This window comes from Musca autumnalis, unplaced genomic scaffold (genome assembly GCF_047663935.1).
Source record: "Musca autumnalis isolate F117 unplaced genomic scaffold, ASM4766393v1 scaffold_2, whole genome shotgun sequence".
Classification (NCBI taxonomy): Eukaryota; Metazoa; Arthropoda; class Insecta; order Diptera; family Muscidae; genus Musca; species Musca autumnalis.
In genome coordinates this window covers 244,886,879-244,909,023 of record NW_027411755.1, presented here as the reverse complement: position 1 = coordinate 244,909,023, position 22,145 = coordinate 244,886,879, and the positions used below count along the sequence as shown (strand labels likewise).

At 36.6% G+C, this 22,145-nt stretch overlaps 1 protein-coding gene across 1 annotated transcript in view; it reads right to left on the bottom strand.

Moving 5' to 3' along the window:
• The window catches only part of LOC141392558 (uncharacterized), a 72,987-nt gene that overhangs the window by 33,943 nt on the left and 16,899 nt on the right, over positions 1–22,145 (bottom strand). The window contains exons 2-4 of the mRNA XM_073965493.1: positions 5,572–5,765; positions 4,968–5,500; positions 4,836–4,907 (exon numbers count right to left, since the gene is read on the bottom strand). Of these exons, the coding sequence (XP_073821594.1) occupies positions 4,836–4,907; positions 4,968–5,500; positions 5,572–5,765 (799 nt within the window). The remainder of the gene's footprint in view (positions 1–4,835; positions 4,908–4,967; positions 5,501–5,571; positions 5,766–22,145) is intronic.

Below are 22,145 nucleotides of genomic sequence, written 5' to 3'. Positions count from 1 at the left end.
GTGGATTTTTTATAATTTTTTTTTAAGGACCAAAGATACCAAGAGGCGTGGATTTTTTATACATTTTTTGTAAGGACCAAAGATACCAAAAGGCGTGGATTTCTTTATAAATTTTTTGTAAGGACCAAATATACCAAAAGGAAATATACGAAGGGGTCGTGAATTTTTTATAAAGTTTTTGTGAGGATCAAAGAGGCCAAAATGCATTGAATTTTTATAAATTTTTTGTAAGGACCAAAGATACCAAACGGCGTGGATTTTTTATAAATTTTTTGTAAGGACCAAAGATACCAAAAGGCGTGGATTTTTTATAATTTTTTTTAAGGACCAAAGATACCAAGAGGCGTGGATTTTTTATACATTTTTTGTGAGGACCAAAGATGCCAAAAGGCGTGGATTTTTTATACATTTTTTGTGAGGACCAAAGATGCCAAAAGGCGTGGATTTTTTATACATTTTTTGTGAGGACCAAAGATGCCAAAAGGCGTGGATTTTTTATACATTTTTTGTGAGGACCAAAGATGCCAAAAGGCGTGGATTTTTTATACATTTTTTGTGAGGACCAAAGATGCCAAAAGCGTGGATTTTTTATACATTTTTTGTGAGGACCAAAGATGCCAAAAGCGTGGATTTTTTATACATTTTTTGTGAGGACCAAAGATGCCAAAAGGCGTGGATTTTTTATACATTTTTTGTGAGGACCAAAGATGCCAAAAGGCGTGGATTTTTTATACATTTTTTGTGAGGACCAAAGATGCCAAAAGGCGTGGATTTTTTATACATTTTTTGTGAGGACCAAAGATGCCAAAAGGCGTGGATTTTTTATACATTTTTTGTGAGGACCAAAGATGCCAAAAGGCGTGGATTTTTTATACATTTTTTGTAAGGACCAAAGATACCAAAACCCGTGGATTTTTTATACATCTTTTGTGAGGACCAAAGAGGACAAAAGGAGTGAATTTTTTATACATTTTTTGTGAGGACCAAAGAGGCAAAAGGCCTGGATATTTTATAGGCGTGGATTTTTCATACATTTTTAATGAGAACCAAAGAGGCCAAAAAGCGTGGATTTTTTATAAATTTTTTGTGAAGACCAAAGAGGCCAAAAGGCGTGGATTTTTTATAAATTTTTTGTGAGGACCAAAGAGGCCAAAAGGCATGGATTTTTTATAAAATTTTTGTCAGGACCAAATTGGTTAAAAGACGTGGATTTTTTATAAATATTTGTGAGGACCTAAAGATCAAAAGGCGTGGATGTTTCATAATTTTTTTGTGAGGCCCAAAGAGGCCAAAAGTCGTGGATTTTTTATAATTTTTTTTTTCTTTTTGGCCCAAAGAGGCCAAAAGTTGTGGATTTTTTATAACTTTTTTGTTAGGACCAAAGTGGATTTTTTATAAATTTTTGTGAGGACCTAAAGGTCAAAAGGCGTGGATGTTTTATAATTTTTTTGTGAGGACCAAAAAGGACAAAGGGCGAGGATTTTTTATAATTTTTTTGTGAGGCCCAAAGGGGCCAAAAGGAGTGGATTTAAAAAAATGTGAATTCCAAAGAGGCCAATTGCGTGATTTTTTTATAATTTTTTTGTGAGGAAGGAGTGGATTTTTTATAATTTTTTGTGAGGACCCAAGAGACCAAAAGGCGTGGGTTTTATACATTTTTTGTTAGAAACAAAGAGGCCAAAAGGCGTGGATTTTTATACAGTTTTTGTGGAGACCAAAGAAGCCATAAGGCGGGGATTTTTTATAATTTTTTTGTGAGTACCAAAAAGACCAGAAGCCGTGAATTTTTTATACATTTTTTGTGAGGACCAAAGAGGCCAAAAAGCTTGATTTTTTTATACATTTTTTGTGAAGACCAAAGAGGCCAAAAGGCTTGGATTTGTTATAAATTTTTTGTGAGGATTAAAGAGGCCAAAAGGCTTGGATTTGTTATAAATTTTTTGTGAGGATTAAAGAGGCCAAAAGGCATAGATTTTTTATAAAATTTTTGTGAGGTCCAAAGGGGACAAAAGGCGGGGATTTTTTATAAATTTATTTGTGAGAAGCAAAGAAGCCAAGAGTCGTGGTTTTTTTATAAATTTTTGTGAGGATCAAAGAGGCCAAAAGGCGTGAATTTCTTATACATTTTTTGTGAGGACCAAAGGCGTGGATTTTTTATAATTTTTTTGTGAGGACCAAAGAGGCCATAAGGCGTGGATTTTTATACATTTTTTGTGAGGACCTAAAAGGCCAAAAGGCGTGGATTTTTTATACATTTTTTGTGAGGACCTAAAAGGCCAAAAGGCGTGGATTTATTATCAATTTTTTGTGAGGACCAAAGGCGTGGATTTATTATAAATTTTGTTGTGAGGACCAATGGCGTGGATTTTTTATAATTTTTTGTGAGGACCAAAGGCGTGGATTTTTTATAATTTTTTGTGAGGACCAAAGAGGCCATAAGGCGTGGATTTTTTATACATTTTTTGTGAGGACCTAAAAGGCCAAAAGGCGTGGATTTTTTATACATTTTTTGTGAGGACTTAAAAGGCCAAAAGGCGTGGATTTATTATCAATTTTTTGTGAGGACCAAAGGCGTGGATTTTTTATACATTTTTGTGAGGACCAAAGGCGTGGATTTTTTATACATTTTTTGTGAGGACCAAAGGCGTGGATTTATTATAAATTTTGTTGTGAGGACCAAAGGCGTGGATTTTTTATACATTTTTTGTGAGGACCAAAGGCGTGGATTTTTTATAATTTTTTTGTGAGGACCAAAGGCGTGGATTTTTTATAATTTTTTTGTGAGGACCAAAGGCGTGGATTTTTTATATTTTTTTTGTGAGGACCAAAGGCGTGGATTTTTTATAATTTTTTGTGAGGACCAAAGGCGTGGATTTTTTATAATTTTTTGTGAGGACCAAAGAGGCCATAAGGCATGGATTTTTTATACATTTTTTGTGAGGACCAAAGGCGTGGATTTTTTATAATTTTTTTGTGAGGACCAAAGAGGCCATACGGCGTGGATTTTTTATACATTTTTTGTGAGGACCAAAGGCGTGGATTTTTTATAATTTTTTTGTGAGGACCAAAGAGGCCATACGGCGTGGATTTTTTATACATTTTTTGTGAGGACCAAAGGCGTGGATTTTTTATAATTTTTTTGTGAGGACCAAAGAGGCCATACGGCGTGGATTTTTTATACATTTTTTGTGAGGACCTAAAAGGCCAAAAGGCGTGGATTTTTTATAAATTTTTTGTGAGAACCTAAAAGGCCAAAAGGCGTGGATTTGTTATAAATTTTTTGTGTGGACCTAAAAGGCCAAAAGGCGTGGATTTTTTATAAATTTTTTGTGTGGACCTAAAAGATCAAAAGCCGTGGATTTTTTATAATTTTTTTGTGAGGACCTAAAAGGCCAAAAGGCGTGGATTTTTTATAAATTTGTTGTGAGGACCTAAAAGGCCAAAAGGCGTGGATTTTTTATAAATTTTTTGTGAGGACCTAAAGGGCCAAAAGGCGTGGATTTTTTATAAATTTTTTGTGAGGACCTAAAGGGCCAAAAGGCGTGGATTTTTTATAAATTTTTTGTGAGGACCTAAAAGGCCAATAGGCGTGGATTTTTTATAAATTTTTTGTGAGGACCTAAAAGGCCAAAAGGCGTGGATTTTTTATAAATTTTTTTTGAGGACCTAAAAGGCCAAAAGGCGTGGATTTTTTATAAATTTTTTTTGAGGACCTAAAAGGCCAAAAGGCGTGGATTTTTTATAAATCTTTTGTGAGGACCTAAAAGGCCAAAAAGTCGTGGATTTTTTATAATTTTTTTGTGAGGACCAAAGAGACCATAAGGCGCGGATTTTTTAATACATTTTTTGTGAAGACCAAAGAGGCCAAAAGGCGTGGATTTTTTAATACATTTTTGTGAAGACCAAAGAGGCAAAAAGGCGTGGATTTTTTTACATTTTTTTGTGAGGACCAAAGAGGCCAAAAGGCGTGGATTTTTTTTACATTTTTTGTGAAGACCAAAGAGGCCAAAAGGCGTGCATTTTTTATAAATTTTTTGTGAAGACCAAAGAGGCCAAAAGGCGTGGATTTTTTATAAATTTTTTGTGAGGACTAAAGAGGATTTTTTAATACATTTTTTTGAGGATCAAAGATGCCAAAAGGACTGGTTTTTTTTATAAATTTTTTGAAGACCTAAAAGGCTAAGAGTCTTCGATTTTTTATACAGTTTTATGAGGACCAAAGAGGCCAAAATGCGTGGATTTTTTATCAATTTTTTGTGAGGATCAAAGGGGCCAAAAATCGTGGATTTTTTATTCATTTTTTGTGAGTACCAAAGAGGTTAAAAGAAGTGGATTTTTTTTATAATTTTTTTGTGAGGACCGAAGAGCCCAAAAGCGTGCATTTAAAAAACAAAAATGTGAAGACCAAAGATACCAAATTCGTAATTTTTTTAATAAATTTTTTATGAGGTCCAAAGAGGCCAAAAAGCGTGGATTTTTTATAATTTTTTGTGAGGACCAAAGACGACAAAACACGTGAATTTTTTATAAAGTTTTTGTGAGGACCAAACAGACCAAAGGCGGGAATTTTTTATTAACTTTTTTGTGAGGATCAAAAATGCTAAAGGCGTGCATTTTTTATGCATTTCTTTTGAGGACCAAAGACCAAAAGGCGTGGATTTTTTAAAATTTGTTATGAGAACTAAAGAGGCAAAAATGCCAAGGTTCCGGAGCCGAGTATGGGGGATATTCGAAGGTCTTAGTTTTTATATGTTTTGAATCTTTTGGTTACTTATTTCTATGAGTCTATGACAAAATCCTCTTTGAATTGAACCCTAAATACAAACTATACAAACCTGGGTGTATTCATAGCACCTGCAGCATGCATGCCAGCACCAACAGTCATATGGGAAGGGCAGTGATATGAGCTGCAATGAAAGAAACAAACAAGTCAGGCTTAAGTCAGAGCAGAGATTGGAAAAATATACCTTTTATCGTTGATATAACTGATATTATCATAATTCCCATAGCTTGGATGCTGGGCTAATTGTTGATGCGGCATGTGATGTTGTTGCTGCTGTTGCAAATGTTGTTGTTGCTGTTGATGCAGTTGCTGCTGCTGTTGTTGCAATTGATGATGTTGTTGCTGTTGGTGCTGCTGTTGTTGTTGATGTTCCAACCAATGCCGATTATCTGTGGCAGCATCAACCATTTTGGAAGTACTTAATATCGATGCTGGTTGTCTACGAAAATAGGAACTTTCCATATCCATGTTATCAGCTGTGGTTTGATTCGACGACGACGACGTTGATGTGTTGTTGGTGGTATTAGGAAATTGTTTGCTGTAACGTGAATATTTATAGAACGGCGTATAGGGAGCTAAATTTTCATCCGAGGGTATACGCCGGCCAACACAACCACCCAAAAACGATTGTGGGGTACTGCGACGACTTAGGCAACCAAAGAAACGTTCACGTTTCGTACGATCGATGGTATTTATTTGGCGATCAGTTAAGCAATACTGTTGATTGGAGGGGGAGTGAATAAAAGTTTGAGTTAATTTAGGATTTAGTTTGGTGATTACATTTTTACCTGCTCTCTTATATCTCCTTTAGAATATTGTGATGGTCTTGGATACAGTTCTGTGGATGAGGTATGTCTCAAACGACGGCGATACGTATTTTCATCTTCAGAATCATAATTACGATCAGATTGACTGGAACAAGTTGGTTTGGTATTTGTTGTAATTGTATCTATGGTACCCATTGAAACAGCATGGTGAAGACCTGGAGAGAGGTTTTTTGTTCTTTATTAGGCAACAATGAAATTGGTTGTATTCTGATGACAGTATGAATTCAGAAAAAAAGAATGTAAATTGTGACTGTAGAAGAAAATGACAAAAAAGCATCAACCTGACGAAGCCTCTTCAAATTGCTGCCTATTCGTTTTTCTTAGGTCTACGGCCGTGTTACAAAATTAACCAAGATTAATTGAGCTATAATCATGGTCATGAAGCGCTAAATCTCTGCAAAAATTACGTTAAAATTATTAACACATAACAAGTCGTTAAGTTTCCGTCGGGCCGAACTTTTTATACCCTCAACCATAAAATAGTTGTAATTAAAATTGAATAATTAGTTTCTTTTCACAATTTTAGGTGGAAACATTTTTCGACCATGGATACCCCAAATGCCTAAATTATCTAAACGAACTAAATGTGTTCAGCCAGGTGAAAGATACCACCTACGGGGCTATATCAAAGTGTCAACCTACTTTACAAGTTTTGGTGGACAAAATTGTATAACTGCAGGGAACTTCAAAAGTCAAACTACGGTTAGATCCGCCGAAAATGTAGCCAAGTCAATTTACAGCTAGTTCGGTTGAAAATTGTATCTAAAAGCCTCAAAATACCGAAAATCGGGAGGTACTGTTGTAGGGGGGCTATACCAAAACATGGACCAATGTTGACCATTTTTGATGGAGAACTTTTGTGGCCACTGAGAACCTCAAATGTTAAATTACAGCTAGTTCGGTTGAAACTTGTAGCTAAAATCCCCAAAATACCGATAATCGGGAGTACGGTTATATGGGTGCCATACCAAAACATGGACCAATGTTGACTATTTTAAGTGGAGAACTTTCGCGACCACTGAGAACCTCAAATGTTAAATTACAGCTAGTTCGGCTGAAATTTGTGGCTAAAATCCCCAAAATATCGAAAATCGGGGGGTGCGGTTATGTGGGGGCCATACCCAAATATGGACCAATGTTGACGATGTTTAATGGAGAACTTTCGTGACCACTGAGAACCTTAAATATTAAATTACAGCTAGTTCGGTTGAAACTTATAGCTAAAATCTCCAAAATACCGAAAATCGGGAGGTACCGTTATATGGAGGCTATACCAAAACATGGACCAATGTTGACGATATTTGGTGGAGAAGTTTTGTGGCCACTGAGAACCTCAAATGTTAAATTACAGCTAGTTCGGTTAAAAATTGGAGCTAAAATCCTTAATACAGCTAAAATCCCCAAAATACCGAAAATCGGGGGATACGGTTATATGGGGGCTATACCATAATACCGAAAATCGGGGGATACCGTTAAATTCTCGTGACCACTGAGAACCTTAAATATTAAATTACAGCTAGTTCGCTTGAAACTTAAAGCTAAAATACCCAAAATACCGAAAACCGGGAGGTACCGTTATATGGGGGCTATACCAAAACATGGACCAATGTTGACGATTTTTGGTGGAGAAGTTTTGTGACCACTGAGAACCTCAAATGTTAAATTACAGCTAGTTCGGTTAAAAATTGGAGCTAAAATCCTTAATATACGTAAAATCGGGGGATACGGTTATATGGGGGCTATACCAAAACATGAACCTGTGTTGACGATTTTTTGTGGAAATGTTTCGTGACCACTGAAAACCTCAAATGTTAAATTTCAACTAGTTCGGTTAAAAATATTAGCTAAAATCCTCAAAATACCGAAAATCGGGAGGTACCGTTTTATGGGGCCTATACCAAAACATGGACCTATGTTTACGATTTTTGGTGGAGAAGTTTTGTGGCCACTGAGAACCTCAAATGTTAAATTACAGCTAGTTCGGTTCAAAATTGGAGCTAAAATCCTTAATATACCTAAAATAGGGAGGTACCGTTATATGGGGGCTATACCAAAACATGAACCAATGTTGACGATTTTTGATGGAGAACTTTCGTGACCACTAAGAACCTCCAATGTCAAATTACATTGGTTCGGTTGAAAATTGAAGCTAAAATCCCCAAAATACAGAAAATCGGGGGATACGGTTATATGGGGGCTATACCAAAACATGGACCTGAGTTGACGATTTTTGGGTGAAAAGTTTCGTGACAACTGAGAACATCAAATGTTAAATCACACAAAATTGTAGCTAAAATAGCCAAAAATACCGAAAATCGGGAGGTGCCGTTACATATGGTTATATCAATATATGTACCTATACCCATAATTTTTGGAATATAAGTTGGTTGATCACTTGGATGACGTAGGGGATGGAAGATACCAAGGAACGGTACTGACCGGTTTTAACATGGCAAAGCCCAGGATTTACCTTGGTCCCTCTTTCATCTCAAGTGGACACTGACCTCCCCGTGGTGTCACCTGGGGAACTGCCTTTAACACCCGTTAGAGGTAGTGAGCTAACATGTGCCGCGCGTTCACCCATACGAACGTTAACAACTTGGGTTTGGGCGTTGGGTTAGTAACCCTCCCCTAGAAAAAAAACAGCCTAAAGAAAAGAAAACGAACCCCTCTAAAGTTGACGACCCCGCAAACGTTTTAAGGACCATGATCTGCGAATCTGCACCTGGAATGTTCGCACTCTTTATAGAGAAAGTGCAGTCTTCGCATTGGCAGACGTATTTGAAAAGTACAATGCCGATATTACTGCCATACAGGAAATACGATGGAGTAGGAAAGGCGCAAAACAACACCTATGGTGACGCACTGGATTATAGCTGCCAAGACGTAAAGCATGAGTTTGGTTGCGGATTTGTAGTTAATCGGAGACAAAAACATCTGGTATCCCGCTTCACCCCAGTGAATGAAAGACTTGCTGCAATTCGAATAAAAGCTAAATTCTTCAACATCGGCTTTATTTGCGCTCATGCTCCCACTGAAGAAAAGGACGAACAGACCAAAGATATATTTTACGAGGGCTTAGCAGAAACTTATGACCATCATGGGCAGGGCAACATGACATTAAAATTATACTAGGCGATTTTAATGTCAAAATTGGAAAGGAGAATATCTTTGGCCCAACAGTCGGGAAATTCAGTCTCCACAGTGAAACATCTGACAATGGTATAAGGCTGATAGACTTTGCAGCTGCAAAAAACATTTTAGTTACCAGTATCAGATTTAATCATCTCGATATTCATAAGGGCACCTGGCTGTCTCCAGATCAGAAAACAAGAAATAAAATTGATCATCCTGTGATAGATGGAAGACATTCATCGAGCGTGTTGGATGTACGATCGTTCCGAGGCGCAAACATTGATTCGGACCACTACCTAGTTGCAGCAAAGGTACGCACCCGCTTAAACGTAGCAAACAAAGTACGAAGAGACACAACACGGAAGTTGGACATCGTTAAGCTGCAATCACAACAGATAGCCACAGCATATTCCACTCAACTAGCCCAATTGCTTAATCAAAACACTCCTCATCCCGATAACATAACAACACAATGGCAAAATATTGCCCACTCCATGCAAACAGCCGCAAAATCAATACTTGGATACCAGAGACCTCCACAAAGGAATTCATGGTATGACCAGGATTGTCGTGCTGCTACCGAAGAGAAAAATGCGGCATATAGGGCTACTTTACAAGCAGTAGCAACGGGTAGCGCACGAGAGTGGTATCGGGAGAAAAGGAGAGAAGAGAAACGTCTTTTCCGCAAGAAAAAGAGAGAAATGGAAAAGCGGGAGTGTGAAAAAATCGAGATGTACAGGAGCCAGAAGTCCGACAATTCTACAAAAAGAGTGCAACATCAAACTGATGGCTTTGGAACTGGCACATCCTCCTGTAGAGATCAGCAAGGTAATCTGGTAACTCATACAGATAGTGTGCTAAGGATATGGAAAGAGCATTTTTCCAATATTTTGGTATCCAATAGTAGCGAAGTCGATGAAGATACCACAGATCTAATCCCAGAAGATGGTATAGAATGTATACCGCCCGGCCACGATGAGGTAAAAACTGCAATCAACCGGCTGAAGAATAATAAGGCAGCAGGAGCTGATGGCCTACCAGCCGAGCTGTTTAAAACCGGAGGCGACACGCTGATAAGGTGTATGCATCAGCTAGTTAACTCCATCTGGCGGGAAGAATGCGTACCCGACGATTGGAACCTGAACATCCTGTCTCCCGTCCACAAGAAAGCAGATAAGACTGTATGCTCCAACTATAGTGGCATAAGTCTTCTCCCTATTGCCTATAAGATAGTGTCAGGGATATTGTGCGAACGACTAAAGCCAATGGTCAACGAAATAATTGGACCATACCAATGTGGCTTTAGACCTGGCAAGTCCACTATTGACCAGATATTTACCCTGCGCAAATTCTGGAGAATACCCAAGAGATGTAGATCGACACATATCACCTTTTTGTCGATTACAAAGCAGCATTCGACAGTACCCTCCGATCAAAGGTATTCCATGCAATGTCTGAATTTGGTATCCCCGCAAAGCTCATTCGGCTTTGTAAGATGACTTTAACTGATACTAGGTCCTTAGTTAAAATTGGAAAGAACCTCTCCGAACAGTTCAGTACCAAAAGAGGTTTTAGAAGAGGAGACAGCCTTTCGTGTGACCTATTCAACATTTTGCTGGAAAAGGTTATATGAGAGGCAAACGTCAAAAGAAGTAGCACAATCTACACCAATAGCCACATGTTACTTGCTTATGCTGATTATATAGACATCATGGGACGATTAGTAAAAGAAGTAACCGATACCTTTATGTAGGTCGAAGGAGAATCTGCTAAAGTGGGTGTGGCGGTAAACGGCGAAAAGACCAAGCTGATGGTGTCGACGCGCAATGCGTCCATTGAGATCGGACCAACTATTGAAGTTGGTTCCTATAATTTTGAGGTAGTAAAAGACTTTGTATACCTCGGCACCGCCGTAAACACAACAACCGACATCAGTTGTGAACTAAAAAGAATAATTGTATTGGCCAACAGATGCTAATTTGGCTTAAGAAGGCACTTTAAAAACAATGCCACAACTCGTCAAACAAAAATAACGCTTTACCAAACGCTGATACTACCCGTGCTGATATATGGTTCCGAAGCCTGTATACTTGCGCAAGCAGATAAGGCAGTGCTTGGTGTGTTTGAGAGAAAAATTCTTCGAAAGATCTACAACCGATCTGCGTTGACGGTGAATATCGACGTCGTATGAACCACGAACTTTATCTGCTATACAACGACATCAATATTGTTAAACGTATCACATACGGACTGGAGGACATGCATAGATCGACTCAGAATTTTACCCTGATAAAGAATATATCGCTCATTTACTCAAAGAGTGACACATTTCAAAAAAGCCAGTTTCGAGATAAACGCGTTTTAAGTTTGGGATTAAAAATTTTCTACCCGACTTAAAAAGATTATTACACAAAAAGTAGAATAACTACTTGGACCATATTTTGCAAACAGCATGATTTGCTTAGTGCTTCATAAACTCAAAAAACTGTTGTGTTGAATTATGCGAAGCTCGTAGTAAATGAGTTGTAACTCGTTAAGTTTTAGAGATTTCAGCATGAAAATTTGACACAATATAAAGTAGAACTCGTAGAAAAAATACAAATTGCTTACTCAGAAAACGCATTTTTTGAGTTATGCCACTCTTTGAGTAAATGAACGATATATACTTCATAGGGTCGCAAATGATTATTTCAATGAGTAACAAACGGAAAAACAAACTTAATATACCCTCCATACTATGCTGGAGGTAATAAAAAAATTATGCCAGAATATTTACAAACGCATCACCCATCCTTTTTATACCCTCAGCCTTTAGGCTATGAAGGGTATATACACTTTCATACGGGCAAAATGTGCCTCATAGAAATAATGGTTTTAGACCCCAAGTATGTTTGGACGAAATGTGTTTCAGACAATTTGGAGTCGATTGAGCAATGTCCGTCTGTCTGTCTGTCTGTCTGGCTGGCTGGAGCGCACGATAACTCTCGAAGGGATGAACCGATTCGGTTCAAATTTTGGCTTTCGTAATATTTTGTCCAAACTTATTTTAAGTTCGAAGATGAGCTATATCGGTCCACTCCTTCCGGTACCTCCCCCACAAAAGTTCGAAAATGTTCGGAAAATTTGTACGCACGATAACTCTTGAAGGGTGTAACCGATTTGGTCCATACTTTGCCCATCGTGGAGCGTGTACCAGACTTAGATCAGGTTTTAATATGGACTCAATCGGTCCACTCCGTCGGGTACCTCCCACACAAAATTTTGGAAAAGTTCAGTTTAGGAACATCTCTCGAATCGCTTTGATTTTTGCTTTAGCAACTTGTATTCACTGCCCTCCATACGACGGTATAAGTTTCATCAGGGGCAAGTCCATACTTCCTGAGAAAATAGCCTGAAAGTTGCAAAAAACCCCTATGACACCGTGTGAGGAGGTTGGAGGGCAAAATAACTCTCGAACAGGTCTGCCGATTCGGTCCAAAGTTTGGCCTTAGTAATATTTTGTCCAAACATAGTTTAAGTAGAAGATAAGCCATATCGGTCCACTCCTTCAGGTACCTCCCCCACAAAAGTTCAAAAATATTCGGAAAAATTGTGCGTACGATAACCCTTGAAGAGAGTGGCCGAATTGGTCCATACTTTACACATCCTAATATATCTACCAGATATAGATCAGGTTCAAATATGGACTATATTTGTCCACTCCATCCGGTACCTCTCACTCAAAATTTCGGATACATGTTCACTTTAAGACCTGCTTTCGAATCACTTTGATTTTTGTTGAAGCAACTTGCATTGCTGCCTCAATTGCGATGGTAAAAGTTGTTTCAGGGGCAAGTTCATACTTCTTGAGCAAACATCCCTGAAGGTCTAAAAAACCCCTATGGTACCATATGTAGTGGATGGAGATCCATTCTTTTTAGTATCTCCTCCGCAAAACTTTTGATATTAAATCCTAATCTAAATTTTTGTCAGTTCAAACGCACAAAATTTTTAAAACTCCCTAAATACATGCGTTTTTTGGAAAAAAAAATTGTTTCAATATACACAGGCTGAGGGTATATCTCCGTCGGCAAAGCCGACTGATACTTTTTTACTTGTTTTTAATATCTCTCCCCTGCATAAAAATCTAAATAAAATAACAAAATGTTGACACTATAAAAATATTTTAAACATTATTTTGTTGATTACCCTCAAAACTCTAACCTCTACTCTTAATAGGTTTACAAATATTTATAGATTACTTTATTATCTCCTCAGAGGCAGGAAAAGTTTTCCTAAACTTTTCTTTATTCCACTTAAGTAAGATTAGATTATTATCCCAAAAAGTAAACCCTTTTTCTTTCCTTTTTGCTGAACATTCCAAAGAGCTTTTCATAATTTATGGGTTCTTTAAATACAAAATACCATAAATTCTTGAATAATTTCCACACTTAACAGGCTAAGCGTTCTATGATGCTGTGTGGCCCATCAGCATAGCCTGTTTAGTTAGTCAGCTCGGCATCCTTCTCCAATTGCTTTATAATTGGTCTTTTCATATTTACAGCAGAATTTCCTCTATTGTCAAAACATTTAATATGAATTTCAAAGTTTAGCAAAAGTATGTGAATGTGTTGTGTGTGGGTGAGTGAGTGTCACGTTGTGGCTAAATGTTATGTGTGCGTGTGTGCATGTGTTTATTTGGGTCCTTCGAAAATATTGTCAACACCAAAAATTCAAAAGTAAAATGACGACACAGCAAAAAGACCGACATCAGCAGCGGCATCACCGACACTGCCAGGAAAATCATCTAAGCCAGGCAGCTAGAATTTAGTACACGTTTACATCTATGAGGACGTTGCTTTGGTGTTTGTATGTCGCCTGTCTTTTCAAAGTGCCAACTATGTGCCTTCACAAAAGCTTAATTTTGTTTAATATTGAAATTAAAATGCTTGCCGCACTGACTCACTGTCTGCCTGTCTCATCGACCTGATTGTAGCAAAAAGTCAGCTAAACAAAAAACGTTGTTGAATGTTTTTTTCTGCTGGAATTATATTTGGTTTCGTTTGTCCTTTTTTGGGCCTCCTCAGCAGCTGAACGGAAGGCTTGCAGTTTTTTTTTTTTTTGTTTGAGAACTCAATAAATTCTCCATTTCCATGTTCATATCCTTTTCAGACAGACATTCTCACAAAGCGGCGAATGCTGAGGCTTCTTTACTTTCACTGCAAAGGTTTAGAATTACATAACGTAAAGGATGTCATGAGCGGAAGCGTAAAAACAACGTCGTTGTCGACGATGGTGATGTCGGCAACATTGAAAATCAGGTTATTTTTGACATTTGTTTATTTGGTTTTTTGAATATGTGATGCATAGCTGTTTCGCAAGGACAAGGACCCTTGTAAAATGTTGCAGTGGAAACGATTTGAATTTAATTTTGTAATACATAGAGGGATGATATAAGATAGAAAATAAGAACACTTAACAGATATTTTATGTTTTATATTTTATATTTTGTAATTTATATTTTAAATGTTATATTTCATATTTTATACTGGCAGACCCCGGTACGCGTTGCTGACCCGTCGTAATGTGTTTTAATTACAACTTGTTATGGACTTTATGCTTGACAATTCAAAGATTGGTATTTTCTATCTCAATTCTTCGGTCCATTGTCAAACCGAGGAGGATTTTAAACGTATCTACAGATTTTGTCTGTAGCGTTTCTATTCTCATACGGACGTTGTCGAAATTTTTCGCCCATTGATGCTGTTTAGGACTTATTATCGTACATGTCCCCTTTCTTTTTATTAAAGTGATCTAATTATAATTATAAAAGTTAAATAAAATGGTTAAGTCGAATTCTCCCATGGGACCATGGGATATTCCTAAAAATTTCATGAAAATAGGTTCAGTAGTTTTGGAAAAATAATGTAATGTGAGAATGGGCGCGGCCATCTGCTTTCGAGATATAACATATTGAAAAAAGTGGGAGTGGTCCAGTATTTTAGCTCCAAATATGTGCCTAGGATACACACACCCCATTGCCTCCCAAAATGTATGCTGAACCGATATAATCATAAGTTTTGCTTATACATATAGCGTTTAAAAGAAATGCGTGGGGAAGGTACCCCACCTCCTCCGAAGTTCGTAAAATATACATAACAATGGCAAACATTGAGCTTTTGCTGCAAACTTGATGGAAATAGGTTCAGTAGTATTGGAGATACAACATATTTAAAAAACAGGTCGGGTCTTTAAGCCTCAAAGAAGTGCCTAAATTGTAGATTAATCCATACATTTTTAAACCGTTCCATGCGTCATTTGTTTGCAAATATAGAGTTTTTATACCCTACACCACACTGTGGTAAGGGGTATTATGTCTTTGTACATTTGTATGTAACATACAAAAGGAAACGAAATAGACCCATAGTTCCTTTTGGGGATATACATATAATCACTTTCAGAGTCGATTTATGCATGTCCGTCCGTTCGTCTGTCCATGTATTTTTGTACGCAACGTACAGGTCCCATTTTTTGTCCGATTCAGCTAAAAATTGGGTAATATAATTTTTTATCCATAGGAAGAACGCTATTGCATTTGGTGAAAATCGGTTCAGATTTGGATATAGCTCCCATATATATTTTCGGCCGATTTGACGTATTTGCTGCACCAGACACGATATATACGTCCGATTTTGATGAAATTTGGAATGTGTGACTGAATTCGGTCTAAAAATATATGTGCCAAATTAGATCGAAATCGGTTCAGATTTGGATATAGCTCCCATATATATTTTCGCCCGATTTCACGTATTTGCTGCACCAAGCACCCTATATCTGTCCAATTTTCATGAAATTTGGAATGTGTGCCGGAATTTTGGCTAGTAATAAGTGTACCATATTATATAGAAATCAGTTCAAATTGATATATATCTCCTATATTTTACATATTCACAATGGTGTAGGGTATCATATAGTCGGCACCGCCCGACTATGATCCTAACGTGTTTCATCAAAATTGGACAGACACAGCGTGTTTGGTGCATCAAATACTTCAAATCGGCCGAAAATATATACGGGAGCTATATCCAAATCTGAACCGATTTTCACCAAAAACAATAGCGTTCTTCATTAGGCTAAAAAAATTATCTTTCCCAATTTTCAGCCAAATCGAACAATAAATGCGACCTGTACGTTGCGAACGGACGGACGGACATTCATAAATCGACTCAGAAAGTGATTATATGCATATCCCTAGAAGGAACTATGGGTCTATCTCTTTTTCTTAGGCATGTTACATACAAATGCACTAACACATAATACCCTTACCACGGGGTGATATAGGGTATAATTAAATAATGCCTTACTGAACTTCAATGCATTCGGTGCCGAAAATTTTTCCGCGATAGAGAAAGAATGACACCGTATTTCATAGTAGTTTTTCATGCTCTACCCGGCTATGCGGTGGTATTGTTGATATTTACAAACATTGCAAAAAAGTTATAACCTGTACATTTATTCCCTGACAATTTCATGAAAATCGTTTCAGTAGTTTTTGTAGAAAAAATTTAAATTTAAATTAAAGGCTTTACCTAATTAACTGCGCGTGCGTTCGAAAAAACAAAATACATGTATTTCAAATTGAAAACAAAAACAAATACAGTCGGACCTCGATTATCCGTGATGGTCGGGACCGGAGGCATTACGGATAATCGATTTTCACGGATAATGGAGGCAATGTTTTTATGCAGTTTTTGAACATATTTTTTAATAAAAGTATTGTACAATAATAATAGAGTCAGTAATTTTTTTTCAATTTCTAAAGGTAATCTACAAAATTTTAAAAGGATACATAATACCATCATCAGATTTATCTGAATTGACTTTGTCCCATGGTTTTTGTGATACCATTAATATACAAATTGTGTAATATAGGCGAATTTCCAGTTTTCTTTTTTTACCTTTTGCTTGCATAACCAAATTTATTGGAAAGTGTGCTTTTACTTCCGGATAATAAAGTTTATAACGAAAAATATAGGAAATTCAAAAAAGACCAACATTTATTTTATATCCCGGATAATGGAGGTTCCCGGATAATCGATTCACGCATAATCGAGGTTCAACTGTACATGTATTTTGTTTTTTTTTTTTTTTGAACGCACACGCAAAACGCAATTAATTAGGTAAAGCTTTAAAATTGAAACAAGTAAGCAATGGTTATAGTCGGACGGGGCCGACCATGTGATACCCTACACCACAACCTGTAGGAATTAGCTATGTGCAACCGCCTTGAATGCTGAATGTCCTGGTTCGATTCCCATCAAATTGTCAACAGTGGCAATATACCCCTTACTCTCTACAAGTGGCAACTTAGGACACGCCGTTCGGACTCGGCGATAAAAACTATGTCACATATATATGTCACGGACCGAATAGTCCATATTCCAACCTGATACATAACTGGATGAAATAATACGATGTGTAAAGTTTCGACCAATCAGAAAATCCTATTGAGAATTATCTTGCGGATTTGCGCCGCAAGTACAATCTGCTGCAAAAATTGGAGAAGACTCTTAAATTTCCCTTTTCCGAATTTCGTGTGGGAGGTATCCTAAGGTGCGGACCGATATAGTCTTATCCGATCTATATATGAAAGGAATAATAATATATGGAAAGTTTGTAGCAAATCGATTGTTCGCCAGTTATCGTTCACACTTTTTTTCGAAAATAATTTTGAACTTTTTTGGGGGAGGTGTGGATCGACATAGCCTACATTCGAACTTAAACAATGTTTGGGCAAAATATTGCGAAGTATAAAATTTGGGTCTAAGCGGTAGATCCGCTTGGGACTTATCGTGCGCACCAGCCAACTAGACATTAAGAGAGACAGATGAACGGACAAGGCTAAATAGACTCCAAATTGTCTGAAACGAATTTCGACCAAACGTACTTGGGGTCTAAAAGCAATATTTCGATGAGACACATCTTTGGTCGTATTTTGTTTGTATCCCCTTTACCCTAAATCCTGAGATATAAAATAGGTGGCGAGGCGATCCCATATTGTAATATTTGTATAAATAATCCAATTTGATAACTGAACTGAAAATTTCTCTGTCATGATAGAGACAATTTTTAGCATGGGAGGAAATTGTGGTTCTCTACACAAAACCCATTATATATTAGGCAGTAGGCCCGATATCTAGCAGACGCATTATTGCAATTTGCATCAAGAGAAAGGTCAATAGTTATTATTCCATATGTAGGCTACTTTGCCGGTATATGCCTCCAGGAATTAAAATATGGACCAAAAATAAAATTTGTATATTTTTCATACAAAAGTAATGGTCTATGTCATCCGCTAAATAATATCAGATCATCATGCAAAATCATAGACATTTTCTTCTACCTAAACTCTTACCTCGTGCAAAATTTCGTGACTATTGAGCTGTAATTGCGACCTCTAGTGTGTTAATTACTACACTACAAACAAAAAAACTGGATATATTAGGCAGTAGCTCTGTTATCTGATCACGTACATCAACGTAATCGACATCAGTGCAAATGTCAAAGTATCGTCTTCCAAATATAACTCACGAGGGAAAAATGTGTATTTCAGGAACAAAGATCTAAGCTGTATATTAAAAATTTTCACAATTTTCCCACAAAAGTTCTGGTCCATTTAACCCCCTAAATATTGTCTGATCAGCATCTCAAATTGCAAGCTACTTCTTTGTCACATACTCTTACCATATTTAAAATTTCGCGTTGACCGGACTATAAAAATTATGTTTTTGGTCCATTTCACCCGCTAAATATTTCACGATCATCTCCAACAAAAATAGGGATCTATTCTGGTCTGAACCCGACCTCCATTCGTGGTGACGATCGGTCCATAATTTCGCCCTGGAGTTTGATTACAATTTATAATGGACAGACGGACGGACGGACGGACACACATCTCAAAATCGCTTTATCTCGTCGAGATATGAAGATTGGTATACCACATTGGGAGTCTCCGACGAATATTTCGCGGTGTTACATGCATTTTTACCAAAACAAACTTATAATACCCTTTCCACATAGTGGTGTAGGGTATAAAAAGTGGGCGTGGTAAAATTTTCATTCAACAAACCTAAATTGGGTTATGACGGCATTTGATTGTTATTCATAAAGATATGGCATTTTTTTAATATGGCACAGGGAAGTAAGAGTAAGTGGGCGTGGTCAAATTTTGCATATAAACTTAAGTTGGGTTATGACGAACATTTAAAAAAAAAAGAATTATATAATTGCCATTACCAACGAACATTTGATTTTTATTTGTATGGATTTTATATTTTAAAGTTTTATATTTTATCTATATATGAGGCGGCCTAACCCACATGTCCTAAAAAATCAAACAAACTATTAAGATCTAACCAGAACTTTCTGAAATAACTACTAAAAAAACTCCATATTGCATTGAATAACACTAGGTTACACTACCTTCTAAAATAATGCAATATGCTATTTTTTTAGAATTTATTTCAAAAGGTTCCAGTTAAATCTTTATAGTTAGTTTGATTTTTTTTTGGTATGTGGGTTAGGCCGTTTTGGCGCTGAGCGCCTCATATATAAAAGAGCTTTGTGATGAGTGAGTGAATCTTAAAGTTTGGGTGTGGGTTGCTGTTGGTTTGTAGGGGTGAGATAAGGTTGGGTTTTTGGAATTCGACGTAGAAGGGTACAAAAAGTACTAAAAGGTACAAAATATGGTACCCTTTTTATTAGGCAAACGGGAAGAGCTGGAATTTTGAAATTTGGAATGAGGTTATTTTTGGGTTTTTGGGTTTTTTGGAAATTCGGCCTCTAAGTTTACGAAAAGTACTAAAATTTACAAAATTTAGTACCAATTGTACACTTTGATCGGATATAGCTAGAATCATGGAATTTGGTATGGAAATCAAGGTTGGGAAGTGGTGCTTCTAAAAGGAAATGGGTTGGAAAATTCGTACTCATGTGTAAGAAAAGTACTACATTTAGTACAATTTGGATTTGGATTGGAACCTGAAATTTGGAATTGAGATTACTGTTTGACTGACTGTAGGATTGAGATATGGGGGTAGTTTTGGAAATTCGTACTTATGTGTAAGAAAAGTACTTAATGTGGTACAATGGGGATTTGGGTGAACGGATAGAGCTGGAATCTCGAAATTTGGAATTGAGATTACTGGTGGACTGTAGGATTAAGGTAGTCTTGGAAATTCGTACTTATGGGTACCAAAAGTACTAAATTGTACTAAATGTGGTACAATTTGGATTTGGGTGAACGGATAGAGCTGGAATCGTGAAATTTGGAATAGAAAATGCCGTCGGTGTGTAGGACTAAGGTAGAAATTCGAAATTTGGAAATACGTACTTAGAGTACGAAAAGTACTAAACGGTACTAAATTTGGTACAATGGGGATTTGGGTGAACGGATAAAGCTGGAATCCCGAAATTTGGTAGTTTTGGAAATTCGTACTTATGGATATGAAAACTATTAAATGGTACCAAATGTGATACAATTTGGATTTGGGTGACGGATAGCGCTTGAGTCCTGAAATTTGAAATTAGGATTACTGTTGGAGTGTAGGACTGAGCTAGTTTTGGAAATTCGTAGTAATGGGTACGAAAAGTACTGAGTGGTACTACATTTGGCACAAATTCGATTTGGGACAACGGATAAAGCTGGAATCCTGAAATTAGGTCAGACTGGCGTTGGAGTGTAGGATTGAGATGGAGGTAGTTTTTAAAATTCGTACTTATGGGTACGAAATGTAGCAAATGGTACTAAACGGTACAATTTGGAATTGAGTGCACGGATAGCGCTGGAATCCTGTTATTTGGAATTATGGTTGCTGTTGAAGTGAAGAATTGAGGTAGTTTTGGAAAATCTTACTTATGGATGGGTACGAAGAGTACTTAATGGTACTAAGTTTGGTACAATTTGTTATTGGACGAACGGATAGAGGTAGAATCCTAAAAATTTGAAATTAAAGGCTGCGTATTATTGTCAGTGTAGGGTTGATATATATATGTGGTTGTCGAAATACATAACATACAGTGGCTCCAAGCGAAAGTCGTACAGCTAATGACATTTTTGTAATTGACTTATATCTCCGGCACAAAAAGGGATATAAAGAAAGTATTTACGCAGCCTTTTAGTGCATTTAGCACCAAGCGAAAGTCGTACAGCAATTATAAAGATAATTAATTCTAGTACATGTTACTGTTTTTTGTTAAATCCTACGATCGATTTAGTGTAACATCAGTGCTTCTTTACAATTGAGAGGGTCAATTCTGTAAACTTGTATCAGATTAAATGGGAAAGAAGCGTAAAAATGAAATACAAATTTTTTAATGAAACCACATGAGAAAATGGTTTATTCAACTTTACAAAAACAATTTCTTACGATTCAGCAGATATCGAAAATTAAAACTGCAATGCTATTCAATGCGTTGAATGCAAAAATTAAAATAGTGTAATTTTCATAATAGAACATAACGTAACAGTGTGTCTGTGAGTGTGTGGGGCTTATCTTTCAGATTTGAATCTTTGTTTTATAATTTTTTTGAAGTCATTATGGATCGAACTATGAGATTTTATATTTAAAATGAGTTCTTACTACCTGGGTAATAATGTATTGCTCAAGGTAAGCGTTGTTCTTTCTGCCAAAACTCTGACTTCAAGCATAAAAGCTTATTATTTGCGACCACTGGTATTAAATAATTGTTTCAATAACATGGGTTGGCTGGACTGCTGTCCAAGCTTGAACAATAAATTGTCTATAGTGGTTATATAAATGGAGTAGTCACTGAGTGGTGATAACATACAAATATGTAATATTATGTAATTCATTTTAATTGGCCTGATGGCTTGAATTATTGTAAAGTTGATTAATAAATAAATAAATAAATAAATAAATGTCTCCAGACGAATAATACTTCCAAACATCCTTATAGGAAAGATTTTCAAAACAAGCCTCGACCTATTTTACACTACAGCTGTACAAAACTGGTCAAAAATATTCTAAATCGATTGCAGAAATCAACTGAAACCAGAAATATGCGGAAGTATTATTTATATTACTAAATATTTTGTCTTTATAATTGCTGTACGACTTTCGCTTAGTGCTAAAATTCTTAGTATTTTAGATATTTTAATTTTATAACAATGTAAACGGGTTGATTATTTTATTATATCGTGTTTCTAAATTGTCGACAAAATGCACTATAAAGCTGCGTAAATACTTTCTTCATATCCCTTTTTGTGTCGGAGATATAAGTCAAATAAAAAAATGTCATTAGGTGTACGAATTTCGCTTGGAGCCACTGTATGTATACGAAAATTACTAAAAGACACTTAATTTGTTATTTGAGTCAGGGTGAGTGTTGGTGTGTAGCGT